Source organism: Podarcis melisellensis, assembly GCF_964234715.1.
Source record: "Podarcis melisellensis genome assembly, chromosome: 14".
Lineage (NCBI taxonomy): Eukaryota > Metazoa > Chordata > Lepidosauria > Squamata > Lacertidae > Podarcis > Podarcis melisellensis.
The window spans coordinates 41,870,202-41,884,882 of record NC_138546.1 but is presented as its reverse complement, the minus strand read 5'-3'; the positions used below and the strand labels follow the sequence as shown (position 1 = coordinate 41,884,882).

The following is a 14,681-nucleotide window of genomic DNA, read 5'->3' as shown; positions in this document are numbered from 1 at the left end:
TCCCAGACCAGCTGCTACCGAGATGTGCTTTTCAACGCAACTGTCTCTGCAGATTGTCAAGCAAGGAGCTCGAGAAGCATGTGATATGCTCTACTAAATGATTTATTGCCTTTAATGCATAATTCAGCTTCGTAGCTTCAGCCTAAAAGTGGAGAGGGGTTGTTTTAATGCACCTGTTCTAAAACCAGATAGTCTTGTTTAACTTCATAGATATTGCTGGTTGCTGCTGAGCTATGGTTGTTGTTTACAGCAGATTCCTTACATATAATCTCATAAGAGGTAAAAGGGGTGGTACCTATCTTGATTTGCCCTTGTCCCTAGTCAATAAAAAGTGAAGGGTGATACTCTGAACCCCTTGCAGGAGGCAGCAGCAAAGATCCATGCTGATTACAAAGTTGCCCCTGAAAGAGAAGAGCTTGACAAAGTCAGAAATGGATTGCATTGTCTCTGACATGTCTGTCTGTCTGTCAACAGAGAACCAAGATGATTCTCAGCAGGCTGACCCTTAACCGAATGGGGCATCTTGTCAACTTCTAGTGCCCCCAATAATTCTATGCCCCGAGAATCTAATTTGCTTTGGAAATACCCAGATCAAACCTACAGACGTACTGGGTCATTGCCCATGATTGGAACGTGACTTGATGTCGACAGCCTTGCCTACTGTTTATTGGCCTCATGTGAATAGCTGGAATGTATCATGAATGATCTTCATTATGCATGCAAAACATTCTTCCAGCAGATCCTTGGCTTATTGACATCTGATGCCCTTTTAAATGTGTTGTGGGAGGGGGGATTATTGGTTTGAAATTGTTCCTATTTTTATTATGTATTTTGTGTTGTGAACTGCCCTGGGATTTATGGAAGAAGGCGGTGTACAAATTTTAATAATAATAATAATAATAGAAATAAGGAAAGGACTGTAGCTTAGTGGTAGAGCATCTGCTTTGCATGAAGAAGGTCCTAAGTTTGATTCCTGGCATCTTCAGTTAGGACTAGGAGAGACGTCTTCCTGAAGCCCTGGAAAGCTGCTCTCAGTCATTGTTTGCTAATCCTGATCTTTGGTGGAGCCATAAGTAGCTGCCACCTCTAGTGACCTCCATCACTGCTTATCCCAAGTGATTCCCAGCACTGAGGTCATTGCCTTTCCTGACAGATTTCTCACTTTTCAGGACTCCTGGCCTAGTTCTCTCAACCTCCAACTGGGGAAAATGGCCCACTACAGCCACCTTAAAGGTAAAGGGACCCCTGACCGCTAGGTCCAGTCGTGGCCGAGTCTGGGTTTGCGGCGCTCATCTCGCTTTATTGGCCGAGGGAGCTGGCGTACAGCTTCTGGGTCATGTGGCCAGCATGACTAAGCCGCTTCTGGCGAACCAGAGCAGCACATGGAACGCCGTTTACCTTCCCACCGGAGCAGTACCTATTTACCTACTTGCACTTTGATGTGCTTTCGAATGGCTAGGTTGGCAGGGACCGAGCAACAGGAGCTCACCCCGTCGTGTGGATTCGAACCACCTATCTTCTGATAAACAAGTCCTAGGCTCTGTGGTTTAACCCAGAGCGCCACCCATATCCCTACAGCCACCTTAGTACAGCAGAAAAGGGACGTGATCTCAGAGTTGCATCGCCCTCTATGGTATTTTCCAGTATCAAAAAATGCAGATACGAGTGATTCCCCTGCCTGTTAATCCTGCTCCAATATGGATTTTGGCAACTAATCCACTTTTTGTGGTTTACTTTTCAAGCCAGTGCTTCTTCAACATTATTCTCTAGGTATTGTGTGGGGCTTCCCTTTACCCCCACAGCAACAGTTCTGTGCCCTGCAGTCCATGCTCCCAAGGAAACGCACACATCAGACCTTTTCACAAATCACAGCAGCTCTGGCAACAAAGCACTTTGCTCCCCCGCTATGCCAAGCTCATATTCTCATGGTTTCTTAAGCCTCTTGAGAAGAATATCAGATCAGCGTTTTGAAGGTAAAAAATAGAGTCACTTTTCAACTGCGCTGCTAAAAATAGCCCAGCGGTGAAACAACCTGAAGCGTTTGAGAGAGTGTTTTCCTTCCACCACAGTTGACTGCTTCGATAGCAAACAACAGTGCCCTGAGCACCACAAACTAGCAGAGCAGAGCGGAGCCACAGCTGTGGCTAGGTTTTTCTTGGGGCTGGCTCACACATGCATGTTCATCATGTGCGGTTTGGGGATGCTCCTGGAGGCACAGGTGTCCTTGGTGCTAAGAGAGCCTTTTACCAGTTCCAGTTACTAAGGCAGCTATGTCCATTCCTGAATGGAGATAGGTGACCACACTTCTCCATGTGCTGGTAGCCTCATGGGTTTGATTACTGCAATGTGCTCTTTGTGCGGCTACCCTTGAGGTTGGTCTGGAGCAGAGGTAGGCAACCTAAGGCCTGGGGGCCGGATCCAGCCCAATTGCCTTCTAAATCCAGCCCGCGGACAGTCCGGGAATCAGCATGTTTTTACATGAGTAGAATGTGTCCTTTTACAGTGGTACCTCGGGTTACATACTCTTCAGGTTACATACGCTTCAGGTTACACACTCCACTAACCTAGAAATAGTGCTTCAGGTTAAGAACTTTGCTTCAGGATAAGAACAGAAATCGGGCTCTGGCAGTGTGGCAGCAGGAGGCCCCATTAGCTAAAGTGGTGCTTCAGGTTAAGAACAGTTTCAGGTTAAGAACGGACCTCCGGAACGAATTAAGTACGGTACTTAACCTGAGGTACCACTGTATTTAAAATGCATCTCTGGGTTATTTGTGGGGCCTGCCTGGTGTTTTTACACGCGTAGAATGTGTCCTTTTATTTAAAATGCATTTCTGGGTTATTCGTGGGGCATAGGAATTCATTCATTTCCCCCCCCAAAAAATATAGTCCGGCCCACCACATGGTCTGAGGGATGGTGGACTGGCCCACGGCTGAAAAAGGTTGCTGACCCCTGGTCTGGAGGCTTGTAGCTGGTTGCATGTTGGGACAAACTACCACCAGCATCGCTTGTGGGATTTTCACTGGCTCCCAATTTGTTACTGGGAGAGAGAGCTTCTTTTGCAAGATATCAGAAGTCCACTCCACACTCGGTGCAGGACTTTCGACATAGATACACCTGTCCTGTGGAATAGCATTCTTGTCGAGACATTTAAATTCCAGCAAGCTTTCCCAGCTGGGTGACGTGTTCTCTGCCATGTGTGTCTATATTATATTGTATTTTCTGCTGTTGTTCTGTTTACTTTGCTGTTATTTGTGCCCAACATTTGTGTTATTTTTAACCTTTCTCTTGTGCATTGCCTTGGGAAACTTGTGTGGAATGCAATTTATAAAAGGAATCATGATAATCACCAGACTACAGTGGTACCTCGTTTTAAGTACTTAATTTGTTCCGGAGGTCCGTTCTTAACCTGAAACTGTTCTTAACCTGAAGCACCACTTTAGCTAATGGGGCCTCCCGCTGCCGCCGCACCGCCGAAGCACGATTTCTGTTCTTATCCTCAAGCAAAGTTCTTAACCTGAAGCACTATTTCTGGGTTAGCAGAGTCTGTAACCTGAAGCGTATGTAACCTGAAGCGTATGTAACCTGAGGTACCACTGTACTCTAACAGTTAGGAATGAGTTGTATATGTGAACGGAATACTGCAGGTCAAGCTACAGATAGAACTCTCACACAGCCTTCAACATAATACTTCTCAATGGACTTGGTTCACACATTCCTGTGGAATGTTGATTGATTGATGCGTGACCTTCTAATTGCTTTACGATCGCCAATTAGCCTTTTATCACCGGGTCTGGCACACTTCTTCACAAGCTGCGCCACTGTTGCTCCCTTCAGGTCACGCTCAGCAGAGTAAACACAGTGGTAAAAACTGTCGCCTAGCGTCAGACAAACTCAGAGAGCACTTAAGTCCATTTACAGTTGTTTATTAGAGCATTTCATCAACAGACTCCATCACTGCTTGCTGCCATAGCAAAGCACTTCTTTCTCTCTCAGAGACACAGAGAGAACTGAAAGTACAGGAACAAGCTCCTCCCAGCTTCTAAAAGCTGACGTCGGAATGTGACGCACACTCAGAACAACTTAACCAGTTAAGTTCTGAACTCTCACAATTCCACCACCAGTCATCTAGTTCACAGTAACTTGGGCTGAGCCAAAATGGCGCATGCGCATTCTGAAAACTTTGCTCCTGCAAAACGCACACCTTCCCCTTTCATCAATAGTTTAGGAGGCCTGCGAAAGACTGGGGGAGATGTTTGTGTACTTCAAGCGAGAGCACAAAACATGGCCATCACTTTGATTTGGCCTCATGATGGCCAAATTGATTGGCCGCATGCTGCTGGCTGTGTGATCCCTGATTGGTTGGATCTTACTGTAGCCAAAGAGGTGACATACACTGTCATAGCAGCTGAACGGCTACGAAAGGCAGGGAACCAGAATGGTACAAAAAGATGAGGTTTAGTCTGAATCTCATCCATGTCTGCTCAGAATCAACTCTTGCTGATTTCAAGGAAACTTACTCCCACGAGACTGCAGTCTAAACCCTTGCAATTTTTTTTACCATTTTGAGGAAGCCATCTAACATCACGTCATGCTACTGTTTCTCCCTGATGGATCATGCGTCAGGGTATCTGTTCAGATGTTTGGAATCTGCTGGGTACTTGCAAAGTGGCTTTCCACCCACTGGCGGAGGAATGGGGGTTGGTTGGGGGGGGGAACACACTGCCCCCAGCACCATCAGGGAGGGGGGTACCATTGCGGCCACCCCCTGGACACATGCCATGCGCCCCCCACCATACCAGGCGCAACGCCTCCGTGGCCAGCGCACCACGCCTCCAGGATGCATGTCACGCCCCTGGGACGCATGCCACGCCCCCGGGACTCACGCCACACCCCCGCAGGAGATGTGCCATGCCCCCAGGAGCATGCCACACACCTGGGACGTGCACCAGTCAAGCCCTGCCTGCTTTCCGCCCCCTGTTCTGGAGCATGCAGCTTCGCCACTGTTGCTACCCACCCAAACATTCTGAGTTGCCAAAAGGGTTGCAATCCAATAAACCCACTGAAGTGTGTGGAAACGTTGCCATATATTCAGCAACAGCAGGAATTTCATTCCACCCCCTCCCCACCGTGCAGCACTGCCTCTCCACCAAGCTGCCTCACAGATTGCCTTTTAGTGTGTACTTCCAGCCCTGGCCAACACTTTGTTTCCAAATCCATCTAGATCCCATTAAGGGTAAACTGCTGGGCTTGTAAAACACAAGTGATCAGAAGCAGTTCTGATGACCACTGGCTTCAAGGGCTACTACTGAATGGGGACTAAAACTGATCACAGGGAAATGTCAGAATACTTCAAGGTCCTATTCACCAAGAACTGGAGATAGTAGCTCACTTTATACAGTGGTACCTCAGGTTAAGAACTTAATTCATTCTGGAGGTCCGTTCTTAACCTGAAATTGTTCTCAACCTGAAGCACCACTTTAGCTAATGGGGCCTCCTGCTGCCACTGCGCCGCTGCCATGCAATTTCTGTTCTCATCCTGAAGCAAAGTTCTTAACCCGAGGTACTATTTCTGGGTTAGCGGAGTCTGCAACCTGAAGCTTCTGTAACCTGAAGCGTCTGTAACCTGAGGTACCACTGTACATGTAGCGAGTAATAGCAGGAAAAGAAGATCTGAAATATAGGTTTCCTATTGGAAACCTTGCAGTCAAGAAATGCTCTGTTGTTACTGAGTATCAGAAAAATGAATGTCCGTTCCAGTTTCTTTCCGTTTCTCATTTTTTCTGGTCATAAATTCAGTTTTTTTAAATCCTCATGAAAACTTGTCAGTATTTTGGTATCAGCTTCTCCTCACATACACATTTTAGTATACAGTTTTGACTCAAACACACAATTTTGCATACAATAGGCTGCATTTTTGGTACACATTTTCTGGATGAAGAACTGCATCACAAAATATGAAGTAGTACAGATGCTGAAGGATTGATGTGTTTTTGTTCATATACAGGTTCGAACAGTGCAAATTAGGTAGTTTCTCATTGAAATGCAAACAAAATGAAATACCTCCCATCCCTTAGGAAAAGGCCACTGAAATGAACAGCAGCTTACGGCGAACATCTGTTCAGGTTTAGTCTCATTCTGGTTGAAATCGTTTCACACTATGACCAAGAACAGAGAAACCCGGCACCTCAACACTACTTACAATAAATTGCCATGAAAAGGTCGCTGATTTTACAGGAACCAGCCCTGATGACGAGCAAATGATAGTATAATCAGCAGTATTCATGGCACAAAGGGAGCAACCAGGGCCAGATTTAGGTTTGATGAGGCCCTAAGCTACTGAAGGTTAATGGGGCCCTTTATATGTCCAGCTGTCCTTTGTCAACAACAAATTGTCGCTGTTTTTTGTGTTGAATAGATGCTACATGGCAATTTATGGACCTAATAGGTATCTAAAGCCATTTGCACATGCAGATTGTAGGTACCCTATATATAGAAATGAGCAAACCAGTGATATTTTAGGGAGCAGGCTAGCAGTCAGGGCCCATTACTTACATCATAGAAGCCTATGCAACACAAAACACTGTTATTTTTTATCTTATATTTTGGAAATGTACATCCAGGTTTTTTTCCTTTAAATTTTTTGGGGGGCCCCAAGAGATTGGGGTCCTAAGCTATAGCTTGTTTAACTTATACGTAAATAATAATAATAACAATTTATTATTTATACCCCACCCATCTGGCTGTGTTTCCCCAGCCACTCTGGGCGGTTCCAAATCAAGTGTTAAAAACAATAACATTAAACATTAAGCATTAAATATTAAGAACTTCCCTAAACAGGGCTGCCTTCAGATGTCTTTTAAAAATAGGATAGTTGCTTATTTCCTTGACATCTGATGGGAGGGCGTTCCACAGGGCAGGTGCCACTACCGAGAAGGCCCTCTGCCTGGTTCCCTGTAACCTCACTTCTCGCAATAGGGGGAACCGCCAAATCTGGCACTGGGAGCAACGTTGTGACAAGGAGTTAGGAATGTGTTCTTACCTAGGTACGAAACACCTTCTTCTGGTGTGATTGTTCCATATTTCACCATCATCTTCACAAAGTCTATCAAAGTCTTCATGATCGTTATGAGCGTTTCTTTTTCTTTGGCTTCTTTCTCTGTGTTGATGAGCAAAGCACAGGTGTAAACATGTGCACAGGTTGTGGAAAGTTAGGGACATGATGCCCCCCCCTTTAACTTCAACTTTCAACATGGGATCCTCTTAATTTTTTCGTCATGCATGCCCACCTCCCCACTTTTCTCTTGGAGTCAATCTGGTTTAAGGGAGGAGATCTACCTCTGCCTTTAGCCTGTTGGTTCCCTTTGCAGATGGCACTTTAATAAATGCACCTTCTGAAACAGGAATACCTTCTTCTACAAAGGAGGTCTGTCTCCCTTTACCGCTGGCCTCCCTTTGCTCTATCTTCCTCTCCAAAAGACAACAGTATTCAATCTGTTGCTGCAGCCCACTTCAGATCAGGATGCAACCCACTTCGGACCCCAACCCACCAGTAGAAGACTAGTATTCCAAGATATCTAGGTCCCAGCTCAGAAGGGCTTTAAGGCTGTGGTCGAATACATGCTCTCTTGTGAGTATGTTCAATTCAAAAGAATGGGGCTTACACCTGAGTGTACACCAAGTCCCAATCAGTTCAATGGAACTTGCTCTCAGGTAAATGTAATCTCTGTAAGCTAACCAGCCTCATATATAACCAAGATACTCAAGTCTAATGAATGCATGAGGGGGTTAATGCCATATTAGTACTGTTTTATTATTTACTAAATTTCTATGCCATCCTTTATCCATAGATCTCAGGGCAGTTCACAGCATAAAAATACAAGATAAAAACAAAAAATAATAATTGTGTTTGTGAACTCTGCTGCTGCTCCACATGGCTTCTTTCTACTATCCAGCCTTGTGTTCTGATACAAATAATTTAGGAATTTTCACCACTTTGGAACTAACCCGTGTTTCATGATTGTTGTATACAAAAGCACCGGAATCTGACCTTTGAAGGGTTTGTAAGTAAATTTTCAACTTACCAAACTCTTTTTCTATGCTAGGGGAAGTGGGAAACTTTGGAAGGAACTTGGAAGGCCATATTTTAAAGGTCTAACAACCTGTATTTCCATGCTTAACTCTGCTGCTTATTTTGCGATTTCAAATCTCTGCTGGGGTTCTCTCACCAAAGAGTACTTGCCTCAAACGTGGATATTGGCATCCAGGGAATTGTCTTTTTATGCCTATTTTTCTTTCTCTTCCAGCAATCTCTAAGGTGCAATCTGCAGCACCGTAAGACTGCAACCTCCCACCCATTTACAATGGAGTAAGCCATACGTTTGCAAGGGACTAAGCAATGGCGCTGTGGGTTAAACCACAGAGTCTAGGACTTGCTGATCAGAAGGTCAGCGGTTCGAATCCCTGCGACGGGGTGAGCTCCTGTTGCTCGGTCCCTGCTCCTGCCAACCTAGCAGTTTGAAAGCACATCAAAGTGCAAGTAGATAAATAGGCACCACTCCGGCGGGAAGGTAAATGGCATTTCTGTGCGCTGCTCTGGTTCGCCAGGAGCGGCTTAGTCACGGTGGCCACATGACCACTGGCTCCCTTGGCCAATAAAGCGAGATGAGTGCCGCAACCCCAGAGTTGGCCACAACTAGACCTAATGGTCGGGGTCCCTTTACCTTTACATAAGTCATAGGGTTGCACTTTATAGATCAGAAGGACTAAAATCACAAAGGAGGTCTGGGAGCCAAACAGTAGCTTGTCATAAAACCTGTAACATAGCATGCACATTTTCCTTTTTTACCTTTCTTCTTTCCTTCCCACTATCATTCATTCATTCATTGCATCTAACTCCCACCAGTTTCTCTGAGGAGCTCAAGGCGGTGTACATCATTCTTCCCCTCCTTCTTTAACCCCCATAAAAACTCTGCCAGGTCAGTTAAAGCTGAGAGACAGTGACAGGCCCAAGGAGACCCTTGTGAACGAGTGGGATTTGAACCCTCCTCTCCCAGGTCCTATTCCAGCCCTCTAAGCACTATACCACACAGCCTGTCTCTGGCTTTCCATATCTCTGCTGCTCTCTGTGCAACAGACTGATCATCCATCCCAACTATACACACACAAAAGGGATGGATGAATCTTTTGTTGGTCCATGTCGGTTTTTCACATAGTTCATAAGTCTGTTCCAATCATTTCTGTACCTTACTGTAATCCTTTTAATTTATTTTTTAAAAGTGCATTTTTTTGTACATGTTTTCCCATAAAATAACATGTCATGTGCATTTCAGCATTTAAAATTATGACTTTTAATACATATTTTTGCACTGTTTCTCTCTCTGTGTGTATGTTTTAGCCAATAACTGTTTTGCAAAATTTAGAGAAGTGCAAAAACTGAAGGGTAGCTGCTTTCCGGCCCAGTGATTATTCCAGGAAGTGCAAATCAGGCCGGCTTGATTAAAAATGCAGACTGAACAAAGTCCTATGACATATACATTTGCATTAGCAGCATGGAATTTGCCTAGCCTGGCAGGGACATCTATGCAGGAAGCCACCTGTGTGCAAGATGACTGAAGGGCATATTAATACAGAGCTGAGTAGCCTGTCATCAAGTGGTGAGAGGTGGGGAAAACCACTCAGCCTTGGCAGGGGACCTCACTAGAAGAGCTTCAGAGCTGCCACAGCCACTTGTTTTTAAGAGAGAGAGAAAAGGCACAGCTTCCCATTTCTGCACACGGCTGCAATTCTAGGAGCCTCTTAGGCATCCTGGCTTGATGCGGGCTGACGGGACCAAAGCAAGAGAGCTGTGCGGATGGGATGGAGGAGCAGTGACGTACGAGTGACAATGACCTCCCTGCTGAATTATGCAGAGGTTCATCAAGGCCAGGGAAAGTGTTGCTCTCCTAGGTTGGCCACTGGAGGCACATTGGCCCAGGGATAAGGAAGAGGTGGCTGATTCTGTTGCATAATCTTAACGATGATATGCTGGAACATCAACGGCTGCGGAGATTGTGAGGGCAAGGCTGCGAGTGCGGGAGGGCAAACATGAATGTCCCCTCAATGGGCTCATATGGACTCTTTGCCAGGTTTGGAACATCTGGGGTAGCCTAGAAGTGATATTCAATGGTGCTAGAACACGAATATTCAAAAATTTGTACACCTATTTCCCCTAATAAAAAAGCATTTGGGGGTGTTATCTTCATGAATACATGCATTTCAATGCAGATTTTATCCTGGCATATGCAATTTGGTAAAATCTTAGTTGGCTGGAGAACTGCATTGCAAAATTCAGAGAAGAGTAAATTTCAAAGGGTGGATGTGCTTTTATCCATGTATTCTTTTGGGTAGGTTCAGCTTTGAATGCAATGGAATTGAAATTCTCCCCCATCTCTAGCCAGAGCAAGGCATTTTGCTGCCGGAAAGCCCTAATGAAGGGTAAGGGTGCCATCACTTAAAAGGTCTTGCCACACCATTCAGACATCAGTTCCTACCTTCATCACTTCCCCTCTGCCCCATGTACTGCCTGAATCAGGGGACTTGCTTCACCCCATTACACGGTTTTGCAAGCCTTGGAAATGCTATGGCCTTGATGGGTCTCTACCATCCTTTTTTTATTAAAAAACCACACACATTCACATCAGTGTATAGGCAGTCGGTGTTCCAGAAAACCAAACATCAGAAAATATTTCAACCTGTATGAGACTCACCTGTGTTGAGACTCTTCAGTAGTTCATAAAAGTTAGGGAAATACTGGAGATCTTCAAAATTATCCTCGGGAGGCAGTTCGTTTCTTCTTTCCAACATGTTGGAGGAAGTCCAGGTGTTATCCAATGTGTCATCTTGATCAGTATTTTTCGTAGCCTCCATGTAAGACATTAACAACAGAAGTGTGTAAATATGGACGCCAAGTGGTGGCTGATGCCCATTGGGACTGATAGGGTGGAAGGCAGGGAGGCCAACAGTAGGGGGAGCCAGAGCAAAGAAGAGGCAAAGCCAACTCATTCTAATTTTGTCCCCATCCTTCCTTCCTCCTTCCTGCTGAGTTTTACAAAGGCACTGCTAAGGAGCAGGAAGCTGACAGTCAGGACCACCCTCTCGACTGGTTGCAAGTAAGAAGGAAAGCCCATCTGGCTGTCAGCTTCTTTCTCCTTAAAGGTAAAGGTAAAGGGACCCCTGACCATTAGGTCCAGTCGCAGACGACCCTGGGGTTACGGCACTCATCTCGCTTTATTGTCCAAGGGAGCCAGCGTACAGCTTCCGGGTCATGTGGCCAGCATGACTAAGCTGCTTCTGGCGAACCAGAGCAGCACACAGAAACGCCGTTTACCTTCCCACCGGAGCGGTACCTATTTATCTACTTGCACTTTGACGTGCTTTCGAACTGCTAGGTGGGCAGGAGCAGGGACCGAGCAACGGGAGCTAACCCTGTTGTGGGGATTCGAACTGCCGACCTTCTGATCGGCAAGCCCTAGGCTCTGTGGTTTAACCCACAGCACCACGTGCATCCCTCCTTCTTCTTAGCAGGTTCCTAATATTCCTCTTAATTCCAAAAGCTGGGGACAAACTCCAGGGACCCACCCTCACTTTCATGCACAGCTTGTGGGTGCTCAGATGCAATTGACTGGCCACTGTATTAAGCAGAAGGCTGAATTAGAGGGACAAACTGGCAGGTTTTTAGATTCCTACAAATACTTGATATATTGACAATGATAATAACACCTCTTTAATTTGCTCAGTCTAGAAGTCAAGCAAAGATCGGGGGGGGGGGCTATTTGTGCTTTCCAGGAAGTGGGATGAAGCTGATAGGAATTACCATGTTTTCCTCCTGTTTTTCATTGGGATTACTCTCTGATCTGGCTGGAATGTCACCGAGATCTTCAGGTGCCTTTTCGCGATCGTTTGCTTCATTAGCAATGAGCTGCTGCAAGACTTCAGCCACCTCGTCCTCCAGTGTGTAGGCCTGGCTTTCTGTGATCTGGGAAAGACAAGGAGAGTAGAGCCGAATTATCCATCTCCCTTCAGGTCTGCAAGTTGTTTCACGCAGGGACATCTGAAGAATGAATTAGGGAGACTGGAACATCCATTTCAAATTGAATTTGCAGGTTTCCCTTGGAAATCAATAGTGTCTAGTTTGATGCAGCTGATGGTTTAATTGTGCAGTTTGAAGCACTACCGTTGGCTCAAGACAAGGCGAACATCTGCCACAAGAATCCGTAAGGACAGCCAGAGCTTCAGGAGGTGAAAAAACCAGCCTGCCACCTCTCTGAATGAAGTCCTTTGGCATCATCTTTCAGCAATGATAAGCAAAGCAAATCAATTTAGACTTCAACTCAGCTGGTTTAAATAGCCTGGTTTTATTGAAGTCAATAGTGCTTTGCCTTATATCCAGTAATATTTGCCCTGCAGATTATTCTTTTATATACATATTGCAAGTCACTCTGTAATCTGCAGTCTTGGCTGGGGGTTGGACCTTTACAGGGACTGTTTCTCACATTCCTGTGTTCCCGGCCCCTCTCCTTCTGGGCTTATTTGCCCATTATAAAACCTTTCAAGAACTTGGCATCTTGCAGTGCATGGCTAAGCTTCAAATAGCCGGTTTAACTGCAGGGTGAGATTGATGCAAATTGAAACCAGTGCTCAAAGCCCAAGCTCTGCTTCAAAAGAACATCCATTTGTTTCAGGATCAAACTATTCATTCAGTGCTTTTTTAAAAATAGCAGCTAAGACTAAAATAAGAAAGGGGGAAAAACCAGGCATAATAGCATAAATGAAGTGGTGCCCAGAAACTTACGAGTCCCAGATTTAGAAGCTTGGAAACGATCTTGTCAAAGACTCCCCTGTCATTTTCCTCATATATCCTCATGGCAATCTTCTGAACGATGTCTTCAGCTGTTAATGGTGTACCATCAAGTTGGTGGAGCCCATCTGGATCATCTGAAAGTATCACAGGTTGACCAAGTGATGCTCTACTCTACTACGTTTGATGAGTTTATCTTTTGCATGGGTAAAAACATTAGGTGAAACTGGACTATGTTATTCTAGATACTTTCCGGTATGAGAAAATGACTGATGGTGAGAGAAACACCGCAGTGTTGATGGCCTGTTCTGACCCCCACCATTTGTCAACTTTGCAAATACAGGGGACTGCTAGATGCTCAGGTCTGGCACAGTCAAATTAATCGTGCGGGTGCAGAAAATCTCATGCCACCATCTATCAACATGGCTTTGTGCTTTCTGCTTGATGAAGTCCATCCATCAACTGAAAAAAGTCTCAAGAAATAAGGGCTTTTTAGCTGTCAAAACAAACACCCACACAAGTCTAAGGGGACATGGCAGAAAAATATATAAGCATGAATGATATCAAGAGATTCATTGTCTCTCAAATAATTAGAACTGTAGGGTTACTCAATTAATTCTATTTGCAGTCAGCTGGGAAGGGGAAGAAATTGGATTCAGTTCACATTTAAATTCACATTTACCCAATTTGTGCTTTCCAAAACTATGCAAACTGAGCAGTTGCCCGCTCTATGGATGTGAAGGGAGCAGTGTACATAAACTGGAACTCCATAGACAACCGTCATAGATAAATGAGGTAACTGTGCCCAAGAGGAGCCTGTGATAAAATGTTGCCATGAAGAGCACTTCTCTTCAGGATGTTCCACTCCTTCCTCCCTGTCTTACGTTCCTCTCTGTTTCAACAGCAAGCCAGCATTCTAAGGCTATTGAGTATGCTCCATTGAGCTGTTTTTAGCATCCTTCCTCTTGGGTGTTTTTTCTACGGGGTTTTTTGGGTGCATCTACAAAGCTTAGTGGGACGCGGGCGGCGCTGTGGGTTAAACCACAGAGCCAGGGCTTGCTGATCAGAAGGTCGGCGGTTCGAATCCCCGTGATGGGGTGAGCTCCTGTTGCTCGGTCCCTTCTCCTGCCTACCTAGCAGTTTGAAAGAACGTCAAGTACAAGTAAATAAATAGGTACCAGTGGGAAGGTAAACGGCGTTTCCGTGCGCTACTCTGGTTCGCCAGAAGTGGCATAGCCATGCTGGCTACATGACCCGGAAGCTGTACGCCGGCTCCTTTGGCCAATAAAGCGAGATGAGCGCTGCAACCCCAGAGTCGGCCACGACTGGACCTAATGGTCAGGGGTCCCTTTACCTTTACAAAGTTTAGAGTTCTCCCGAACCTGCTGGTACTTTCTACTCTTATGCATGGGTGTTATTTGAACAGCTACACAAGCATCCAGAGAACTGAGATTGCTTTTATCATATATGATATTTTGTGTTGTCAACATTGTATTAATATATTGGCAAAACATCATGGCAAATTCACAGTATGGAATAAGACAAGGAGAGTGTTTATGGAATAATGATGCGCTGGAAGAGGTCCGTTTTGTGCCATCTATAGTTCCGCTAGCATATGAAGATTACTTTGCATTTGGAAGCCATCCATGAAGACAGGCTGGGATCTGGCAATGACTGGGATGTTATTCCTGCATCAAACTGTGCTTGCAGACTTGCCTGGCTTCTGGCGTATGAATTTGCAACAGCCAAGACCAAGGCTTTTTAAAGTTTGATTGGACTGACCCCCCCCCCTAATTTTACTTCAAATGATGATCTGACACCCCCCCCCCCATGACACCAGTCCCA

General features: G+C 45.3%; 1 protein-coding gene across 1 annotated transcript in view; it reads right to left on the bottom strand.

The window, feature by feature from the left end:
* SCG3 (secretogranin III) overlaps nt 1–14,681 on the bottom strand; it is a 49,200-nt gene that overhangs the window by 27,029 nt on the left and 7,490 nt on the right. The window contains exons 5-8 of the mRNA XM_081888653.1: nt 12,831–12,973; nt 11,853–12,014; nt 10,747–10,900; nt 7,041–7,157 (exon numbers count right to left, since the gene is read on the bottom strand). Of these exons, the coding sequence (XP_081744779.1) occupies nt 7,041–7,157; nt 10,747–10,900; nt 11,853–12,014; nt 12,831–12,973 (576 nt within the window). The remainder of the gene's footprint in view (nt 1–7,040; nt 7,158–10,746; nt 10,901–11,852; nt 12,015–12,830; nt 12,974–14,681) is intronic.